Source organism: Mastigoproctus giganteus, chromosome 8, assembly GCF_048544385.1.
Source record: "Mastigoproctus giganteus isolate SK-2022 chromosome 8, ASM4854438v1, whole genome shotgun sequence".
In the NCBI taxonomy this organism is placed as follows: Eukaryota; Metazoa; Arthropoda; class Arachnida; order Uropygi; family Thelyphonidae; genus Mastigoproctus; species Mastigoproctus giganteus.
Window position 1 is genome coordinate 176,501,365 of NC_143582.1, and position 20,171 is coordinate 176,521,535.

A 20,171-nucleotide genomic window follows, 5' to 3' on the forward strand; every position below is an offset into this window, starting at 1 on the left:
GAAACTACTTGTCCTAACTGCGGGTCAAAAAACCATTCACAAACAGAGTGTACTGCAAAGGCTCCAGAATGTCCAAATTGCAAGAATAACCATCCAGCATACTCAAAACCATGCGACCTATGGAAAATTGAAAAAAAAAAAAAAAAAAAGTATAAGATCGAGAATAAGGTCACATATCAAGAAGCAAGAAAGCAAATAAAGTAAACTATCCCAAAAACCATGTATGCTTCCTTTACACAAAAGTACCAAGCTGTTTCAACCCAAACTGAGGTATCAATTCCACCCAATACATCCATTGCAGAATGGGCACGATTTGTACTATCAACACCTCAACCTACCACCAAAACTGTTCTAGTTAATGAAATAAGTAATACCCTTATCGCAGTTCCGCCTAAAATCAAATCATGATAAAATGTCAAATAAATCACGAAGGCAACAAGCCACTGAATTACAAACTCAAATAAAATGGACTCTGAAAATATAGCTACACACGATGAAACAGTCCTGATCTTCATGCTGAAGATGATATGGAGACTGGATTTTCATCAGGTCAAACTGATGATGTAGAAGAGAGTACAGATCCTGGATGTCCCAATTTTCCTAGAAAAGATAAAACGAAATATGACCGTCAAAAGCAAACCACTCACAAGAAACAGACAGACTCACCTTCCCTCCTCAAACCCAGATAATGCAGAACATTGTTCAATGGAATTGTAGAGGTTTACGCAGAAATGCTGATGACATCTATGATTTAATCTCCCGATATAGTCCTATAGCCACTTGCATGCAAGAGACTAATCTAACTTCACAAGTAACTCCATCAATCAGGAATTTTACATTTTACAGAAAAGAACTCTTCATTATCCGCACATGGAGGCATTGCGATTCTAGTTGACTGTAAAATACCTTCTAGAAACATTCTGCCTCAGACCCACTTAGAAGCTGTTGCTGTACGTTGCTGGGCAAATTCTAACTCTAGTATCTCTGTACCTTCCACCTAACAAGATGTGTGTGTGTGTTCAAAGAACTAGAAGGCCTCATAAGATAAATACCACCACCTTTTTGTATCCTTGGTGATTTCAATGTGCATCATCCATTGTGGGGTTCAGACCATATGGACACTAGAGGACGCTTGATCAAGATGATACTAGACCAACTGAATCTAACATTACTGAACACTGGTGAAAATACTTATACTCACCTTCCCACTGGATCTATGTCAGCAATTGATTTAACTCTCTGTTCCCCCATATTATATCCCAGTATATAGAATGGACAGTTTTAAACGACCCATACAATAATGATCACTTTCCAATCGTATGCAGAATCCAAATGCTTCAAACACCATACCCTGATAATCGCTCAAAATGGAAATTATCCAAAGCAGATTGGGAAAAGTTTTCAACCCATTGATGATGTCACAGAGCATATTACCAGGCAAATACTGACCATAGCCTCCACATGTAAACACAAAAACCTTAAACACTGGCAGAATGAAGCTTGTACCAATGCCAAAAAGGAAAAAAATAAAGCTTGGAATCTGTTATGGAAGTTCCCAACTACCAATAACCTAATTCAATATAAAAGGCTCAAGTCTAAAGCTAGACAAATTAGAAGAAAAGCCAAAAAGGAATCATGGATACAGTTTGCCTCCACTATTATAAAGGATACTAGCAGTTGTCTCATATCGAAAAAGATTCGGCAATTAAATGGGAAATATCCACCTCTTCCTTCTCCCATCTTAATCAAAAATGGACAGGAAATATCTTCTTCTGAAGAAATAGCTAATGCCCTTGCAGAGTATTTCTACCAAACACCTCCCACGTCACCATATTGCAACTCCTTCTTAAAATCAAACCTTTGCCTGAAAGGTACAAAATAAAATTCCATACTACCCAATATATTGCCTATAATCAACCGTTTAATCTATTTGAACTGCAAACAGCATTAAACAGATCACCCAACAGTGCAGCTGGACCTGATGGTATATATTATGTAATGCTGAAACATATATAAACAGTACAGCCTTGAATTTACTATTAATGTTCTATAATCAGATTTTTCTTGAAGGTACATATCCATCTTCCTGGCATCATTTCATCATTTTAGCCTTTCCTAAACCAGGAAAAGATCACTCGCTTCCAAAAAATTACCGACCTATTTCTCTACCCAGCTGCCTAAGTAAAATCCTAGAAAGAATGATACACAGATGGCTTACCTGGGTTCTTGAAACAAAAGCACTGATGAACAACAATCAGTTTGGTTTCCGACAAAACAGAACCACTTTGGATCTAATGGTGAAAGCTGAGACTAACATCCGCACTGCTTACGTCAGAAATGAACATCTTGTAATGGTAAGTTTCGATATAGAAAAGGCTTTCAACACTACCTGTAGGTATGGCATATTGAGAGAACTTCATTCCATAGGACTGCGAGGGCACTTACCAGAATTCATTAGAAATTTTCTTCAACACAGAACCTTTCAGGTCTACTATCAATCTGTACTTTCTCGGTCCTACACTCAAGAAGGTGTCCCACAAGGATCAGTACTGAGCTCTACCCTTTTTTCACTTAGACTGAACACAATAACGCACAACCTCCCCAATACTGTAGAACTATATATGTATGCTGATGACCTTACTATATCTTCCTGTTCACAAAGTATTCATACCATTGAAAGACAGCTGACAACTCTCCGTAAATAAGTTGGAGACATGGGCACTGCAGAATGGATATCATTTTTCAGAACAAAAAACAATTGCAGTTCACTTCTGCAAAAAACGTAAGCTACAACTGGAACTCAGATTAAAAAACCATTTGATCCCTCTCACCAGTGACCTTGGTTTCCTAGGCTTGGACACCAAACTTAACTTAGTTCCACATATCACATACCTCTGCACTGTTTGTCTAAAGAAACTCAATATACTTAGGTCCTCAATATACTTACTCCATGTCATAGCAGAAATGTCATTTCTGCTATGACATGGGGAGCTGATAGATACATTCTATTACATTTGTATCATGCTATTATCAAGTCTCGTTTAGACTATGGTGCTATTGTATATGATTCATCTAGGAAAAGTGCATTAATCAGACTTAATACCATCCAACACAGTGCCCTTTGTACTTCTCTGAGTGCATTTAGAACATCCCCTGTTCAGAGTGTGTATGTAGAGGTACACAAACCTCCACTTTACCTTAGAAGGAAAATGCTGCTTATAAATTATGCAGCTAAAATTCAAAGCCTTCCAGTCCATCCTGTTCGACCGTTGCTTTCCAATCCTGAATGGTTTGCTTTCCAATCCTGAATGGGTTGGAAAGCAACTATTCTATAACAGTAGACCAACTGGCATTAGATTAAAAGATTTGCTTCACACTTGGAATATTGATTTTGATAACATACTTCAAGAGAGCGATGTTCCTGATCCACCCTGGTCTGTAAATCTCCCTCACTGTGATACCCACTTTCAGCAATGGGGAAAGAAATCCCTGGCAGATGAAAATATCAAACAGATACATAAAGAATATGCCCTCAACAATATACAAAGCTGCCAAATATATACAGATGGCTCAAAAACAGGTTCTGCCGTTGGTGCCGCAGCTGTCTTTCCATCTTTTACAGCCTTCATATCACTACCAGTTGAATGTAGCAGTTATACTTCTGAGTTACATGCACTCAAACTAGCCTTAGATTATTAACACTCTCCACAATGCTAGCAGTATAATATACACTGATTCATTGAGTGCAGTGTCTGCTTTGAGCAATCAATTTTCAATATCACAACCAATCAGAAAAATCATTTGCTGTTTAAACCATCTACGAAGTAGGAATCATTCAGTGAAATTCTGCTGGATTCCAGGGCATTCTGGTATCTTAGGCAATAAGAGAACAGATCAGGCAGCCAAAAAACCAAACAGTACGACACCAGCAAATTACCAAGTACCATATAGAGACTATTTGAAGCATATAAAAAAAAAGTCTGTACATTTCAATGGACAGAAATATGGAAGTCACAAAGTAATAACAAATTGCACTAAATCAAAGAAGAACCAGCATTATGGATTTCCAGCTTCAAACAAAATAGATAGGAAGAAGTTGTACTAGCAAGACTAAGGATAGTACCTACGCACCTAACCCATATATATATCTACTCATGGGGGATGACCCACCTCAATGCGTGCGTTGTACACTACCACTTACAGTCAAGCATATACTTTTAGATTGTTCCCACTATTCCCATTTCAGAAGAAGTACTTTCCACTCTCAATCACAACTGCAAGAACTGTTATCGCTTACCCACATGATTGGCAATAGTGCTAACCTAGCTACACTCTATACTTTTCTGAAGCAAAGGCATATATATGAAGTCCTCTGATGCCAAAATGGAACAAATTATAATACTTTAGGATAATAATATATGACCTGGCACATTTTGGCCTTTGTACCCTTAAACACCAATACCTTCATCAGTATCATTAATAAATACAGAAAACAATAATGACCAGCACTGAATCCTGGGAGACTCCACTAATAACATTTATCTAAGAGCAGTCCTAGTGATAATCACTCTTCTTCTCTTACTCAACTATCCCTTTATCCAAAGTAGTAACTTGCTCTTAATGCCACACTGCTCCGATTTGTACAGTAGACTTTTTTATGTGCAACAGTGTCAAAAATTTTTTTCTAAAATTTAACTATACAATGTTTATTTTTTGCACCTAGTTTCTCTGTGAATTATTTTCACTTTTTATTTGGATCGATAAATTAATAAACAAAAGTTAACTTATGAAAACAACACATCACAAATATTTAATGCATTATTTATAATGCCTCTACTGGAGGTTATACAGAAAGTCCCTTTGAAGTTTCCCTTGACATATATACTCAATAATGGGTAGATAAGTTTTTTCTTGAAATTACCTAAATATGCAAAAGTAACCAGTGATAGAGGATCATTTCACATTTATCTCACAATTTCATTTTTAGGAATAAACAAATGGCTTTCTGAATTGACAAAACATATAAGACACTAATGTGAGAAATGTAAACGAATGATGGTTATATTATGTTTGCTTCTAAATTTCATTTATTCATATTGGATGTATAAATAAAGATGCAATTTTTAGTACCTTCTCCTCCTCAATTATGTCCCATTTTGCCATATACTTTTTTCTTCTTCAGCATGCATTCCAAGTAAGTAGTGACAATAGCCGAAACGTTTTGTGTATGGTCACATCAGGTTTAGGTGTGTGGATAGCTATCCAGCATAGTGCAGTGATACGCCTCTTCCATGCCACTACTTACGAATGTCTTCTTGATGTGAATGTTGCTCCTGCTGTTACTAAAATGTTGGCTGGTAAGTTTATCTTTTAAAGTATTACATTTATGGCTGTAATAAGAGGTCTTATTTCTGGTACCAGATTTGTTGCAAGGAAATAAATTACAACATAAGATATTAAAAATGGTGCTTGGTTGATAATATTTGTTGAAATTTTCTCTGATCCTTGAGAGATCTTCATTTCTAAATTTCATTTGGAGATGAAGCCCTCAGCCATTAAAAAACAATTGTATGGTGGTTTGTTCAATTTGAGGATGGCTATTATCACACTTGCCATTCATCAGCCGTGCACAGTAAGAAATCAGCTACTTATATTTATGACGATTCAGTGTTTATACTTTTGTTGCCAACATTTTCTATCACTTAATGACAGCTCATAATGTGGTGCATGAAGATGGCTTCTCCTATGCACATGTTAAGTGATTCTGATTAAAGTTTTGAATGAGATGAATTCTGGCAAAGCTAATCCCATTATTTCTTATTTCAAACAGTCATCACATGAGCATCTCAGGAACTTTGTTCAAAAAACAGAATGATAGACTTGTTACTCAGTATCATTGCATATAATGAGATGGGTTTAGGGATACAACCAACTCTAACTCTATGAGAGAGAGAGAGATCAGCTAGTTTATGGCTTTGGAGATTATTGCATGACACTATACAGGACCACAAACAGTTTAGTCATTGGTCTATATGCAGTCAGGCATTACTTCAACTAAGGAAACACAACAGCAAAATAAAAACCCTGATCACATTTGTTAAGGCTTTATATGCTTCTTTTTCATTTTGTACAAAGTCATTGTATAAAGAGATGAACAATAGCAAAGCTAGAGTAGACATTTCCACTATGTTGCACATGAAGAATTCATCACTGAATAATGATACTGTGCTTTTTCCATGTAAGCATCTGGTAGTATGCTTGCATGGCAAAAGCAGTGGCTTGCAGTGATTGCAACTTTTCACCATGTAGTCTGGCAATTCTTGTTGTTGTGATATCAAGGTTTCATTAAATGCAGTTGATGAGATTTCCTAAATCGAGAAAAGTAAAGATGTAAGATGTTATTAATGTTTGATTTGTCACTGGGAATGAGCTGGTGAGATGGTGAAGCTTGTGACCATATATATGATTGAAAAGTTGTTTCATGGGCCTGTTGATAAAATGGGCAATCTAACATTAGATGCCTTACATATAAGAATATTGGGGAAGATCATCTTTCATGTAAAGTGCGTATCAGTTTGTGCCCAGTCTGTAGCATTGCTAATATGACTGTTTCACACTGATTTTATCAAAGAATTGATTCCTAGATTTTGGATTCCTGTTTACATTTTGTATCACTTCTGCTTGTTTGACATTGACAGGTAAATTGTGGTCATCAAGTTTTGTGAGCTCTTTTTAATGATGGAAATGAAGTTATTATACAAGACTTGATGTTCCATTTGATGGATTTTTGCCAGCTTGATATTCCAGTTGGAATATAAGATATTACAGAGTTTAACCAGGAATTCAAGAGAATTTAAAAACTTGATGTAATAAAGAAGTAAGTACTATTTTAATGTATGTTATGAAAAAGCTGAAATAGTTTTATAAAATACTGCTGCTCTGCATTATGTATTTTATGATTCACCACCACCTGGGGATACTGTTGTCCAGCTAATGCAGCACTTAACCCTTTAGAAATGATTACATTTCTCCATGTAGTCAACCTAAAGTAACTAATATTGTTTCTAATTGGATAACATTACCCAGTATGCAAATTCTTTATCCATTAAAAATTCAGAGATGTGCTGTGACTGAGTTTCATGCTGTTTGCTTCCATCATTATACCCCAGGGGCTCACATCTGGTGAGTATGGGCTTGGTACACCTAGGGTCCTGAGCTGGATATTATCATTCTTCTCTTCCTTGGTAATTCCCTTCTATTTCTGACTCTTGTTCTCTCTCCCCCCCCTCTCTCTCAGGGTAACTCAGAAATTTTGTTTTGGCTGGTGCAGCAAAAGCCTCACCATATGGCAAATAATAATAATATAGAAGGTAGCCTCTATTAGCAACCTTGTGTTGAGCAGTGAATGATTGTATCAAACTTAAATAAGCAGCCAATGTGGTAGCTGACGAAACCTTCCAGTAGAAATAGTGTATATTATTATTATTATTATTATTAGCCATATGATGCAAGGAAACCTGAGGCTTCAGCTGCACCAGTCAAAAAAAAAAATTTCCCATGTTACCCTGAGAGAGAGAGTCAGAAGTAGAAGGGAATCACCAAGCAGGTAAGAAAGAGAAGAATGATGATATCCAGCTTAGGACCTAGGTTTGCCAAGCCCATATCACCAGATGTGAGCCCCTCACTCTCTCTATAAGTAGGTTGTGTGAGCCCTATGCTACGATCTAATAAAAAAAGTGGGGTACCTATTTCAGTGCAAGCTATTGAAAATATGAAATAACACTACATTATTTTATAGTTTATTCAATCCATTTAAAGCCATAAATACTTAATTTATGTTTTTTCTGCATGTGACCAGTTTTCAGATGATGCACTTCACAGAACTCGTCTTTCTTGGTAAGGGCACCCCTTTGTGTCCCCTGACTAATCTTGCTTTTTTGTTTGTGTCTGTGTGTGTTGCACTTGTTCCAACAGATCCATATCCTTTAGCATTAGTAAAGACACATGATGCAAGAAAGCAAGCTTATATAGCATCAGCCAAAAAAAAAAAAAACCTAATTTCCCTCATTCACTCGCTCCAAATGTTTGTCTAGTTCTGCCTTGAATCTATTTAAGCTATCAACTTCTACGACAGATAGAAGTTTGTTCCAGCAATCAACCACCCGCTCGCTGGCTAAAGGCAAACTTCCGAACATCTATCCTACAACTGTCTTTTCTCAATTTGAATTTATGCCCTCTCAGGTAATTATTCTGAGCAAGAGGAAGAATCCCATCAGCATTGAGAATGCTCAAACCATTCAAGGCTTTATACACCTCAATCAGATCACCTCGCAGGTGCCTAGTCTCCAGACGCTGTAATTTGCAAAACTTAAGCCTTTCTTCGTAAGAGCAACCCTTTGTTTGATTCTCTCTGTACTCTTTTCAACAGCTCTACAGCTTCCAAGGTTAATTCTTTGAATGCTTCCCATTTTGAATTTGCTGTTGATAACATCATCAGTTGGTCCCACCATATCGAATTTAAATACTGTCTCAGACCACCGTAGTCGCCTTTACGAAAGCAAAAACCCTTCGCATTACCCTTGATGGTAGTTACCTCATTGAGTAAATCCCACTTCAGCACACTGTGATCACTGCCACCTAGTGGTTCTTTTATCTGCAGATTCTTAATGCATGAAGAATCACTAATGATAATGGCACAAAAGGTGATATAGTTGTACACGTTGGCACTAATGATATTAAGAGTAAGAGACCAGTGGAATTACTTAACAAGTACAGGTCACTGTTGAAAAAAAGCCGTGAAGTAGGGTTGAATTTGAAAGTGTCTGCAATTCTGCCCAGACACGATAGGAGGGAGTATATGATGAGAGCCTTGTCGATCAATTTGGCCCTGGAAAGATTGTGCAAGGCTCAAGGGGTAGAATTTTTTTCAGCCTGGACTGTACTTGTTAACAGGAGAGAGATTGCTTCTACAGGGATGGGATACACTTAAATAGAAAGGGTGCAAGAATATTTGCTGATGCTATCGAGGCAGTGTTAGGTGGGTCGGAAAACTGCTAGCTTGGGGGGAGAGAAAGACTAATAGATTAACAGTAGCCTCTGCCAGTGACTACTAATAGATTAACAGTAGCCACTGGCAGAGGTGAAAGAGATTCTTGCACTGCTTCTATTGGAATGAACAGAAGCCTGAAAAACAAGATGCAGGATATTTCAGAGAATGCTGGGAGGCATTGCGGTACAAGTAAACACATGGGTTGTGTTAGGGTAGCTAAGAATAGAAACAGGTGCATGTATACTTGCGTGTACAACAATGCTAGGAGTTTGGTAAATAAATTTGATGAATTTGAGGTATTGCTCAAAACATCAAAGGCAGATATTGTTGGGATATCAGAGACGTGGTGTCACAGCACCTCTGTAGCCAGGTGGGAAGGAGCAGCAGTGCGTAACACACGCTTCTTGATTAGACCGGGGTTCGAGCCCGTCACCACCAAATACAGAGGATGCGGAAAGGTCAAGTAATGACCACCGCATATCCCGGAGCAATATGGCCTTAGTTGCTAATGCTCCTAAAACCAAATAACTAACTAACTAATGTGGTGTCACACTGATATAAGGAATGCAGAACTGGAATTTGGGGAGTACAATGTCTACAGAAAGGATAGACAGGATAGGAAGGGAGGAGGGGTTATCCTATTAGTTAAAAAAGACATAAAATCCGAGGAAGTGAAGCCAGTCGACATCGATGGACAGGGCAGTGTCGAGTCAGTTTGGTGTGACATAAGCATAGGTAAATCAAAATTGAGAGTAGGAGTGTGCTATAGGCCTAATGACTCTGATGAGTATAATAAGATACTGTACAGGGAAATAGAATGGGCCAGTAAATCAGAGAGTCTTATAATGGGTGATTTTAATTTCCCAGATATTGACTGGAATTTGTGGTTTGGTCACTCACACACTAGCAAGGCTTTTGTGGATTTATTGGATGATTGTTTTCAACACCAGCATGTTCGGGAGGCAACTAGAGGGAGTAATACTCTTGATCTGATTATCAGTAGTGATTCTTCATGCATTAAGAATCTGCAGATAAAGGAACCACTAGATGGAAGTGATCACAGTGTGCTGAAGTGGGATTTACTCAAGGAGATAACTACCATCAGAGGTAAAGGGAAGGGTTTTTGCTTTCGTAAAGGCGACTATGATGGTCTGAGACAGTATTTAAATTCTATACAGTGGGACCAACTGATGATGTTACCAACAGCAAATTCAAAATGGGAAGCATTCAAGGAACTAATCTTGGAAGCTACCAGGCTTTACATACCAACCAAGAAATATTGTTCAAGGTTCAGGCCTAAATGGTTGTCAGATGAACTAATGAGACATATGGCAGAGAAGAAAAATGCATGGGATACATACAAATTAATGGGTGACATGGAAGCCTATGATAGATATAAGTTGGTCTGTAACCAAGTCACAAAGGAGATTAGGCAGGCAAAGGCAGATTATGAGAAATCCTTGGCAAAGGATGCAAAGAAAAACAGAAAAGAGTTCTTTACCTATTTAAACTCAAGAAGGAAAGGGATGAATCAGATTGTTCCACTGGATGTTGATGGTTCAACAGTTGAGGATCCTCCTCAGGTGGCTAACAATCTAAATGAGTATTTTGCATCTACATTCACACATGAGGAGTTATTCAGGAAGGGGAATGTCGTAGGTGAAGTAAACATTGGCAGTGAGCTAGATGATTTTCTAATAACTGAGAGGAAAGTGGAGGAGAAATAGTTGAGGATAAACATAAAAAAAGGCACCCGGGGTGGATGGGATCTATCCAGTTATATTAAAGGAGGCAGCAAAGGAAGTAAGCAAACCCCTAGCCATAATTATGAGAGCTTCTTTGGACTCAGGGGAGGTACTCATAGACTGGAGATGTGCAAATGTAAACCCAATTCACAAAGGAGGATCAAAGGCTGACACAAGTAATTATAGACCTGTTAGTTTAACTTCGGTTCCAGGAAAATTAATGGAGGCACTGGTTAAAGAAATACTGCAGGATCATCTGGACAAGAATTCAGTTATAGCTCAGACACAGCATGGTTTTGTTAACGGCAGGTCTTGTCTGACCAATTTGATTGGATACTATGATGTAGTCACAAAAGAAATGGATGCAGGGAATGACTTTGATTTATATATTTGGATCTTAGAAAGGCTTTTGATACTGTTGCGCATGGAAGACTGCTGCACAAATTGGAGCAGTGTGGCATTGGAGGAAAATTGCTGCTATGGATAAAGGGATGGTTGAGTGGCAGAAGACAGAGAGTGGTAATCAATGGACACTGCTCAACGTGGACTAATGTTATTAGTGGAGTTCCTCTGGGTTCAGTGTTGGGTCCATTGTTGTTTTCTGTATTTATAAATGATATTGATGATGGTATATCAAGCTTAATGTCCAAGTTTGCAGACGATACAAAGGTTGACAGGGTTGTTAAGGACACTACTGATGCTATGCTGCTGCAACAGGATCTGGAAAGGTTGAGCAGATGGGCTGAGAGGTGGCAAATGAAGTTTAACATTGACAAATGTAAAGTACTACATATGGGAAACAGTAACCCCAGATCAAAGTATCAACTCTGTGGTACTACGCTGACAGTGGTAGAGAATGAAAAGGACCTGGGGGTAATTGTGCAGGCAGATATGAAGTTCTCTGAGCAGTGCAGACGAGCTGCAAGAGTAGCTCATGCTGTCTTGTCAATGATATACAAGAATTTTTCTAGCAGGGATAGGGATGTGATTATTCCCTTGTATAAGCCATTGGTCAGGCCACACCTAGAGTACTGTATACAGGTCTGGAGGCCTCATTTCAAGAAGGATGTAGAGCTGCTGGAACGAGTACAGAAAAGGGCAACAAGATTAGTGAATGGAACGAAGGGTTGCTCTTACGAAGAAAGGCTTAAGTTTTGCAAATTACAGAGTCTGGAGACTAGGCATCGGTGAGGTGATCTGATAGAGGTGTATAAGGCTTCGAATGGCTTGATTATGCTCAATGCCGATGGGATTCTTCCTCTTGCTCAGAATAATCACCTGAGAGGGCATAAATTCAAATTGAGGAAGGACGGATGTCGGATAGATGTGTGGAAATTTGCCTTTAGCCAGCGGGCAGTTGGTTTGTGGAATAGACTTCCATCACTTGTTGAAGTTGATAGCCTAAACAAATTTAAGGCTCAGCTGGACAGGTATTTCAAACGAACGGAGGGGTGAAATGGGAGTAGTGGTTGTGTTTTTTTTTTTTTTTTTGGCTGATGCTGAATAAGCTTGCTTTCTTGCATCATATGCCTCTACTAATGCTAATGCTAATCACAACTTCCCTCTAGTTGCCTCCTGAACATGCTGCTATAGAAAACAATCATACAGTAAATCCACAAAAGTCTTGCTAGTGTCTGTGACCAACCCACAAATTCCAGTCAATCTCTGGGAAATTAAAATCCCCCATTATAAGACATTCTGATTTATTGGCTCACTCTATTTCTCTGCATAATTGCCCATTATACTCATCAGCTTCATTAGGCCTATAAGACACATCTAATCTCATTTTTCCTTTTTCAGTGCTTATGTCACACCAAACAGACTCAGCACTGCATTGTCCACCAACATGAATTGAATGCACTTCTTTAGATTTTATATGTTTCTTAACTAACAGCATAACCGCTCCTCCCTTCCTGTCCTGTCTATTCTTCCTGTACACATTGTACTCCACAAATTCCAATTCTACACTGCTTATGTCTGTGTGACACCAAGTCTCTGATATCCCAACAATATCTACCTTTGATGTCTTGACTAGCACTTCAAGCTCATCAAATTTATTAATTACACTCCCTGAATTGGTGTACATGCACCTGTTTCTACTTTTAGTTACCCTAACACAGCCCATGTATTTACTTGTTCCACTATGACTCCCAGCAGTTCTGGAAATCCTCATTGCCTTGCTTTCCAGGCTGCTGCTCATTTCAATAGAAGCAGTGCAAGAATCACTTTTACCTCTGCCAGCAGCTGCTGTTAATCTATTAGTCCGTGTATCCCCCCCATGCTAGCAGTTTTCCGACCCATCTAACTCTGCCTCAATAGCATCAGCAAATATTCTTGCACCATTTCTGTTTAAGTTTAAGTGTATCATCCCTGTAGAAGCAGTCTCTCCTGTTAACAAGCACAGACCAGGCTGAGAAAAATTCTACCCCTTGAGCCTTTGACAGTCTCCCCAGGGCCGAATTTATCGACAAGGCTCTCATCTTATACTCCCTCCTATTGTATCTGGGCAGAATTGCAGACACTTTCAAATTCAACCTTAACTCACGGCTTTTTTTCAGCATTGACCTGTACTTGTTAAGTAATTCTGCTGGTCTCCTACTCTTTATCCTTTCTAAACCGAGGCTTCAAGATGTGTATGCAGTATCCAAAATTTGACCTAATGATCTTATCCTTATGAAAACAAAATTCCTATGTATCATTAACAGAACTTTGAGCTGGCTTCGCAGCCTGACTGCACTGCTCAGAGAACTGCATGTCATTCTCCAAATTGTTTTCCCCCCTCCACTGCCCTGAATGCCTGTTTTTTTGTGTTGTGTTTTCCCCCCTCACCACACCTGCATGTGGTGAGGGGGGACTTCCCAGTGATGCTGCTGGTGTGCCGGATTAGCATCACTGGGATCTAATGCCTACAGCCTAGGTCCATGGCTACGGGTGCTTACACGTAGAATGTAGGTAGCCACTTATTGGAAACCAGCAGCAACATAAAGTGGAAGCTTCTCACTGGCTATGAACATATAGAAAGCAGTTTACCTGTGCAACTTTTCGGTATGCGATGGGGTAGGTTTTATGGGCACCACTGAATTGCGGAACGTATAATTTCTATTACTAGTCTAAATACAGTATGTAGTTTTTCAAAATAATTACATTTCTGAAAAAATCTAGATTAATTAGGAAATATGAAACTGTTGAGTGTTGGCAATTATTGTCTTTTATTCCATGCTTTAAAATATTTATGTATTTCTTATGCACCGTGCAGACTGCAATTTGTTGTAGAAGGCAAAACAGTAAGAAACTTTTTTTTTTTTTAAAAAAGAAGCATTTAATTTACAAAAAAATCAATGATAATAAAATGCATTCTGATATTTTTAAAAGTAGAGTAAGTATAAATCTGGAAACTGAAATAATAAAAGTTAATTTTACATATTCCAAGATTTTATTTCTTTGTTGTCATACTAATAAATTTTTGCTCATTTCTTTTTTTTTTTTTTTCAAAATTTGAAAAAAAAATTAAGGAACTGATGGGTATATCCCATCCCTGTACATTATAGTAAAGAAACATTTAGATATCATAATCTATGTAATGAATTGGACAGTGAAGGGTAATTTTAAATATATCAGAACGAATCGAGAAACATGTTTTAAATTCAATTAATAAAAACACAAACCTACCAACTAATTGTACTTATTTATTAGCATTTTACAGATAAATATTAGAAAAAAGAACCATGATATGAACCTTTGAATGCAGTTTGTCATTTTTGCCCATGTTGTGCATTTTACATTATTATTATTATTAGCCATATTGGTGCAAGGAAGCCTGAGGCTTATGCTGCACCAGCCAAAAAAAAAAAAAAAATTCTGAGAGAGAGAGAGAGAGAGAGAGAGAGAGAGAGAGAGAGAAGGGAATCACCAAGAAAGAGAAGAATGATGATATCCATCTCAGGACCCTGGTTGTGCCAAGCTTATACTCACCAGATGTGAGCCCCTGGGGTTAATAAATCCATAAATTCTTGAAATTAAAATTTCAGTATCCATGTTTAAAACTTCTGTATTACAAATTTGCTTTACATCACCATGAATTCTTGCTTTCCATAGCAAAAGCAGTTCTTATAATTGCAAAAAACCCAGGGGTACGAGCAATGCATATCCAGTTTAGTGACAGCTGTATTTCCGCTGGAACCACCATGCTTACTTTGTTGAGGTAAGCTGGTGAATTAAACAAGAAATGGTAGCCAGTGACTCCTGGTTACAGGTAACCATGCCCCCTGCATTCTATGCATAAGCACCCTACCACCACAGGAATCTGGCCTCTTTTGCATGTGTTGCGACCTTTGGAAACTCAGAAAGAGGATCCTGGTGGTTGGGGTCCCAGCTTCAACAGTTTTGATTGTTGTTATTGTTATTTTTGGTTTTTAGGAGCATTAGCAACTAAAGCCATATTGCTCTGGGGATATGCGGTGGTCATGGGCTCGAACCCCGGGCTAATCAAGAAGTGTGTGCTATGCACTGCTGCTCCTGCCCACCTGGCTAAGGAGGTGCCAGTTTTGGTTCTTGTTTTGACAAGATGGTCCGCCCTTTCATTAACATGAGTGTAGACTGACTGTGGATGGGTGGTCTTGGGATGGCCTGCCCAAGATCATTCAGCTAGTGGGTTTTTAGGAGCATTAGCAACTAAGGCCATATTGCTCCAGGATATGCGGTGGTCATTCCCTGACCTTTCCGCATCCTCCGTATTTGGTGGTGACGGGCTCGAACCCCGGTCTAATCAAGAAGCATGTGTTACGCACTGTTGCTCCTTCCCACCTGGCTACGGAGGCACCAGCTAGTGGGTTCACCTGAGAAAGGGTCAATGGTGCCAATGCCATGCCCCTACCAGACACCATACTGCACCATCACCAGCCTGAATCCTGTCCCTTGTAGTTTGAGGATTCAGGCTGGTGGTGATGCAGGTATGGTGTCTGGATAACTCTTGGCAACCCACTCCATTTATTGCTTGCTGGGTGGTACCATCCAGTATGTAGTGGGTGGGAAGCCTGGGCACCGAACCAAAATAAAATATCCACGAATTCTGATAATATAAACTCTTCTTCTGAGACCTCAGTACATTTCCCATCAGAAAAATTTCATGTCGATCCAGACAGATATTGTCACCTCAGCAAAAAGACAGATAACTAAACTTATATCAGGTCTATCACCTTGATACTTCATAATCCATTCTACAAGTGAGAAGTCTATAGGAAAAATGTCACTCTTTATTATTATCCAAGAGAGTTTGGAAGGCTGGTAGGTGCTCCCAAATTTGTCAAATAGTTGCATTCTGGAGACATCCTGCTCAAAGCAAAAACTAATGGAACAGCTTCCAATAGCCATCTTTCTTGAAGGCAGAGCAATCATTGTAACACCACACAAGACACTCACCTCATCCCAAGGTGTCTTCATGGTGTCTTGACATGCGATCTCTTGAAGTATCAAAAAGGGATCTGTTCTGGGTTGAAATCAGGAGTGACAGCTGCAAAATGAATATTTGTGCATATTTGATGGGAATCCATTCCCCACAATAAATCTCAGCTGTAAATACAATACAGCATTGACTCTCTCTCTCTCTCTCCCCCCCCCCACACCCTTCAGGTACAGTTCCTTGCAAATCACACCCTCTTTTGTCAAAGAACATGATCACTTCCATCTTGAACCTCCAGGGGCTCACATCTGGTGAGTATGGGCTTGGCATGCCCAGGGTCCTGAGCTGGATATCACACTCTTCTCTTTCTTGGTGATTACTTTCTACTTCTCTCTCAGGATACTAGGGAAATTTTTTTTTTTTTTTTTTTTTTTGGCCAGTGCAGCATAAGCCTCAGGCTTCCTTGCACCATATGGCTAATAATAATACAGGCAGTTCTCACTTTACGAGTTCCCGGGTTTACGAGTTTTTTTTCCCCCCAAGTATCAAGTATCAACAAAATCGAAAATATGAACATTAATTGCAAAAAATGAATGTTAAACATTCATAAATACTGCATTACAAACCACGTGCGTGGCGATACAATACAGTGTACCCCACTTTACGATATTAATCAGTTCCAGAGACACCATCATATCTTTAAAATATCACAATGTGAACCCAATAACACATTGTATTTTGGTAATTTGTTTCAAGATCTTGGAAGTTGAAATTTTTGCTGTATAACTAAGCTATTTATCTCTCTAAAATGTCATTTTAACAACCTTTTATATGGCCTTAAGGTCACGTTTGTGACCTTAAGGCCATATAAAAGGTTGTGAGCGTGGTTTGTAAATTGCATTAGTTGCCAATTCAAATCATTAAAATGCACTACCCTTTCATCGTTATCATAAGCATAAGCCTCGGGCTTCCTTGCACCATATGGCTAATAATAATACAGGCAGTTCTCGCTTTACGAGTTCCTCGTCAAGGAACTCGTAAAGCGAGTTCCTTGACGAGGAAGTTTTGAGAACTAATAACATTACTTCTCAAAGAGCAGTGTCCATTGTTAACCACACTCTGGATTTCCCACTCAACCATCCTTTTATCCATAGCAGTAACTTGCCCTTAATGCCACACTGCTCCAATTGGTACAGCCGTGTTTTATGTTCAGCAGTATCAAAAGCTTTCCTAAAATCAAAGTGTATGATATCAAAATTATTTTTTGCAACCAGGTCCTGTTACTGCATCATAATATCCAATCAGATCAGATTAGTCAGACAAGATTGCCTCCTTAACAAATCCATGTTGTGACTGCAGTGTAAGTGCATTCCTGTCTAAATGGTCTTGTGTTACTTCTTTAACTCTAAGTGATTTGCATCATTACTTATGATAAGATGAAGTTTCAAAGGTTCTTGAAGATTTCATATAAAACTGAATGAGATGTGTACACTGTGGAGGATTATTTCCTATGAGAAGAAAAAGATGGATGAGCTGACTGTGATCGATTCCTGCACTAGATAGGATGATTTCTTCCTTTCTGTTTATATGAAAATTGGAAGCCCATAACTGTAATACAGATTTTATTTGAAGGAGCATGCTGTGTGGTTGAGCTTGCCATAGAAGCATCCATTGTTCCTTACATATGCTTCTTATATTGGATCTGTAGCCATTATATGGAATGTAATAATCTGGTGATGCTATGTTGGATGAAAGTTTGGTTGCATAATCTGCTCTTTCATTCCCTCACATCCCAGTGTGGCCTGGGATCCAGCAAAAGATGACTTGTTGGTAATAATGAATATGCATCAGCTGAATTTTTATGGTTTTTATTAAAGGATGCGTTGGTGAGGAGGAATTTTGCAAGGCTAAAAGTGCACTTTACAAGTCTGTATATATTACAATTTTTGTGATGGACAGATGGAGAATATTTTCTAGGGAAAGATTGATGGTGCATAATTCAGCTGTATAACTGCTGCATTCAGTGGAAAAAGAAACAGAGATGATGATATAGGGGAAGACAGCAGCAGCACCGACTCCACTCAGACTTTGATCCATCAGTGTATATTTTTGTGAAATGTGGGTAATTCTGTATGTGAGCAGTATGGAGTTGTTGTATGTTGATATTTGAAAGGGAATGTTTTCCCCACTTTAGGAAATAACTGTCACAGAATGGTTTAATAGAAGACCATGGAGGATCTTGGAAGACTTTGTCAAGAGTATATTCCAAGTTTGTGATAATGCCTGAATCTGATACCAGTAGGTTGAGCTGCCCTGGGGTTATTTCTGTAGTACATTGTTAAGCATCGGCCTAATGGGGGTGTGTAGGTAGACTTTGAATTTTGGCTGCATAGTTCAGAAGTAACATCGTTCTCCTGAGGCTGAGGGAAAGTTCATGGTCTTCAATATAAAGACTTTGTACTGGTGATATTTTATAAGCACCTAGAGCAATCCCAAGGGCAGAATATTAAATAGACGAATCATGTTAGAACACTTTCCCTAGCAAAATCACACGCTGGGGCACCATAATCAAGGCAAGATCTGATTAGGGCTCAATACAAGTGAAGTAAGGTGTAACGATATGCACTCCATGATGTAGAATAGTTAATTCTTAGTAAGTTCATTTTTTTCCTGTCAAGCACTCTGTAGATAGTAGTAGTGGCATGTGATGCAAGAAAGCACTGTATGAGCTTATGCAGCATCATCCAAAAAAAAGTCATACAACCATTCCCTCTAAAGTTTGTCCAGTTCCTCCTTAAATTTATTTAACCTATCAACGTCCACAATGACAGATGGAAGTTTGTTCCAACAATTAACCACCCGTTGGCTAAAGGCAAATTTTTGCACATTTATTCAACATCTGTCTTTCCTTAATTTGAATTTATGCCCCCTTAGATTCGTAATGTGAACAACTAGAAGAATCCCATCAGAATTCAGCACGCTCAACCCATTCAAGGCCTTATACACCTCAAAGAGATCACCGCACAGGTGCCTAGTCTCCAGCCATTGCAATTTGCAGAACTTAAGCCTCTCTTGGTAAGAGGATCCCTTCATTTCCCTCACCAATCTTGTTGTCCTTCTCTGTACATGCTCAAGCAAATCTACATCCTTCCTAAAATGAGGCTTCCAGACCTGTACACAGTACTCAAGGTGTGGCCTGACCATTGCCTTATACAGAGGGACAATCACCTCCTTTCCCTGCTAGCAAAATTCCTATATATCATTAACAAAACCCCATGACCTGCGCTGGCAGCCTGTCTGCATTGCTCAGAAAACATCATATCTGACTGCACAACTACTCCCAGGTCTTTTTTATTTTCTACCACCTTAAGTGTAGTACCACACGGTTGGTACATTTCTCTGGGGTTACTTCTACCCATATACAGTACTTTGCATTTGTCAAGGATAAACTTCAGTTGCCACTTCTCAGCCCATCTGCCCAAATTTTCTAGATCTTGTTGCAGTAGCACACTGCCATTACCAACCCTGCCAACCTTTGTATCATCTGCAAACTTCGACACTAAGCCTGATATACCTTCATCAATATCATTGATAAATATACAAAACAACAGTGTATCCAACGCCGAACCCTGTGGGACTCCACTAATAACATTAGTCCATGAAGAGCAGCACCCACTGATTACCACCCTCTGTCTTCTCCCACTCAACCATCCTTTTATCCATGGTAGCAATTTACCTATAATACAAATTTGTACCATTCTGCTCCAATTTGTACAGTAGTCTTCCATGTGCAACAGTGTAAAAAGCTTTCCTGAAATCCAAGTATATGATCAAAATTATTTTTTGCATCCAGTTCCTTTGTAACCACATCATAATAACCAATCAAATTTGTCAGACAAGACATTCCCTTAACAAACCCATGCTGTGTCTGAATTATTGCTGCAGTCTTGTCTAGATGATCCTGCAATACATCTTTAAC

General features: G+C 38.8%; 1 protein-coding gene across 1 annotated transcript in view; it reads left to right on the top strand.

The window, feature by feature from the left end:
• LOC150082029 (rho guanine nucleotide exchange factor 17-like) overlaps positions 1–20,171 on the top strand; it is an 862,761-nt gene that overhangs the window by 794,538 nt on the left and 48,052 nt on the right. The window contains exon 24 of the mRNA XM_090380403.1: positions 5,183–5,357. Coding sequence (XP_090236529.1) covers positions 5,183–5,357 — 175 coding nt within the window. The remainder of the gene's footprint in view (positions 1–5,182; positions 5,358–20,171) is intronic.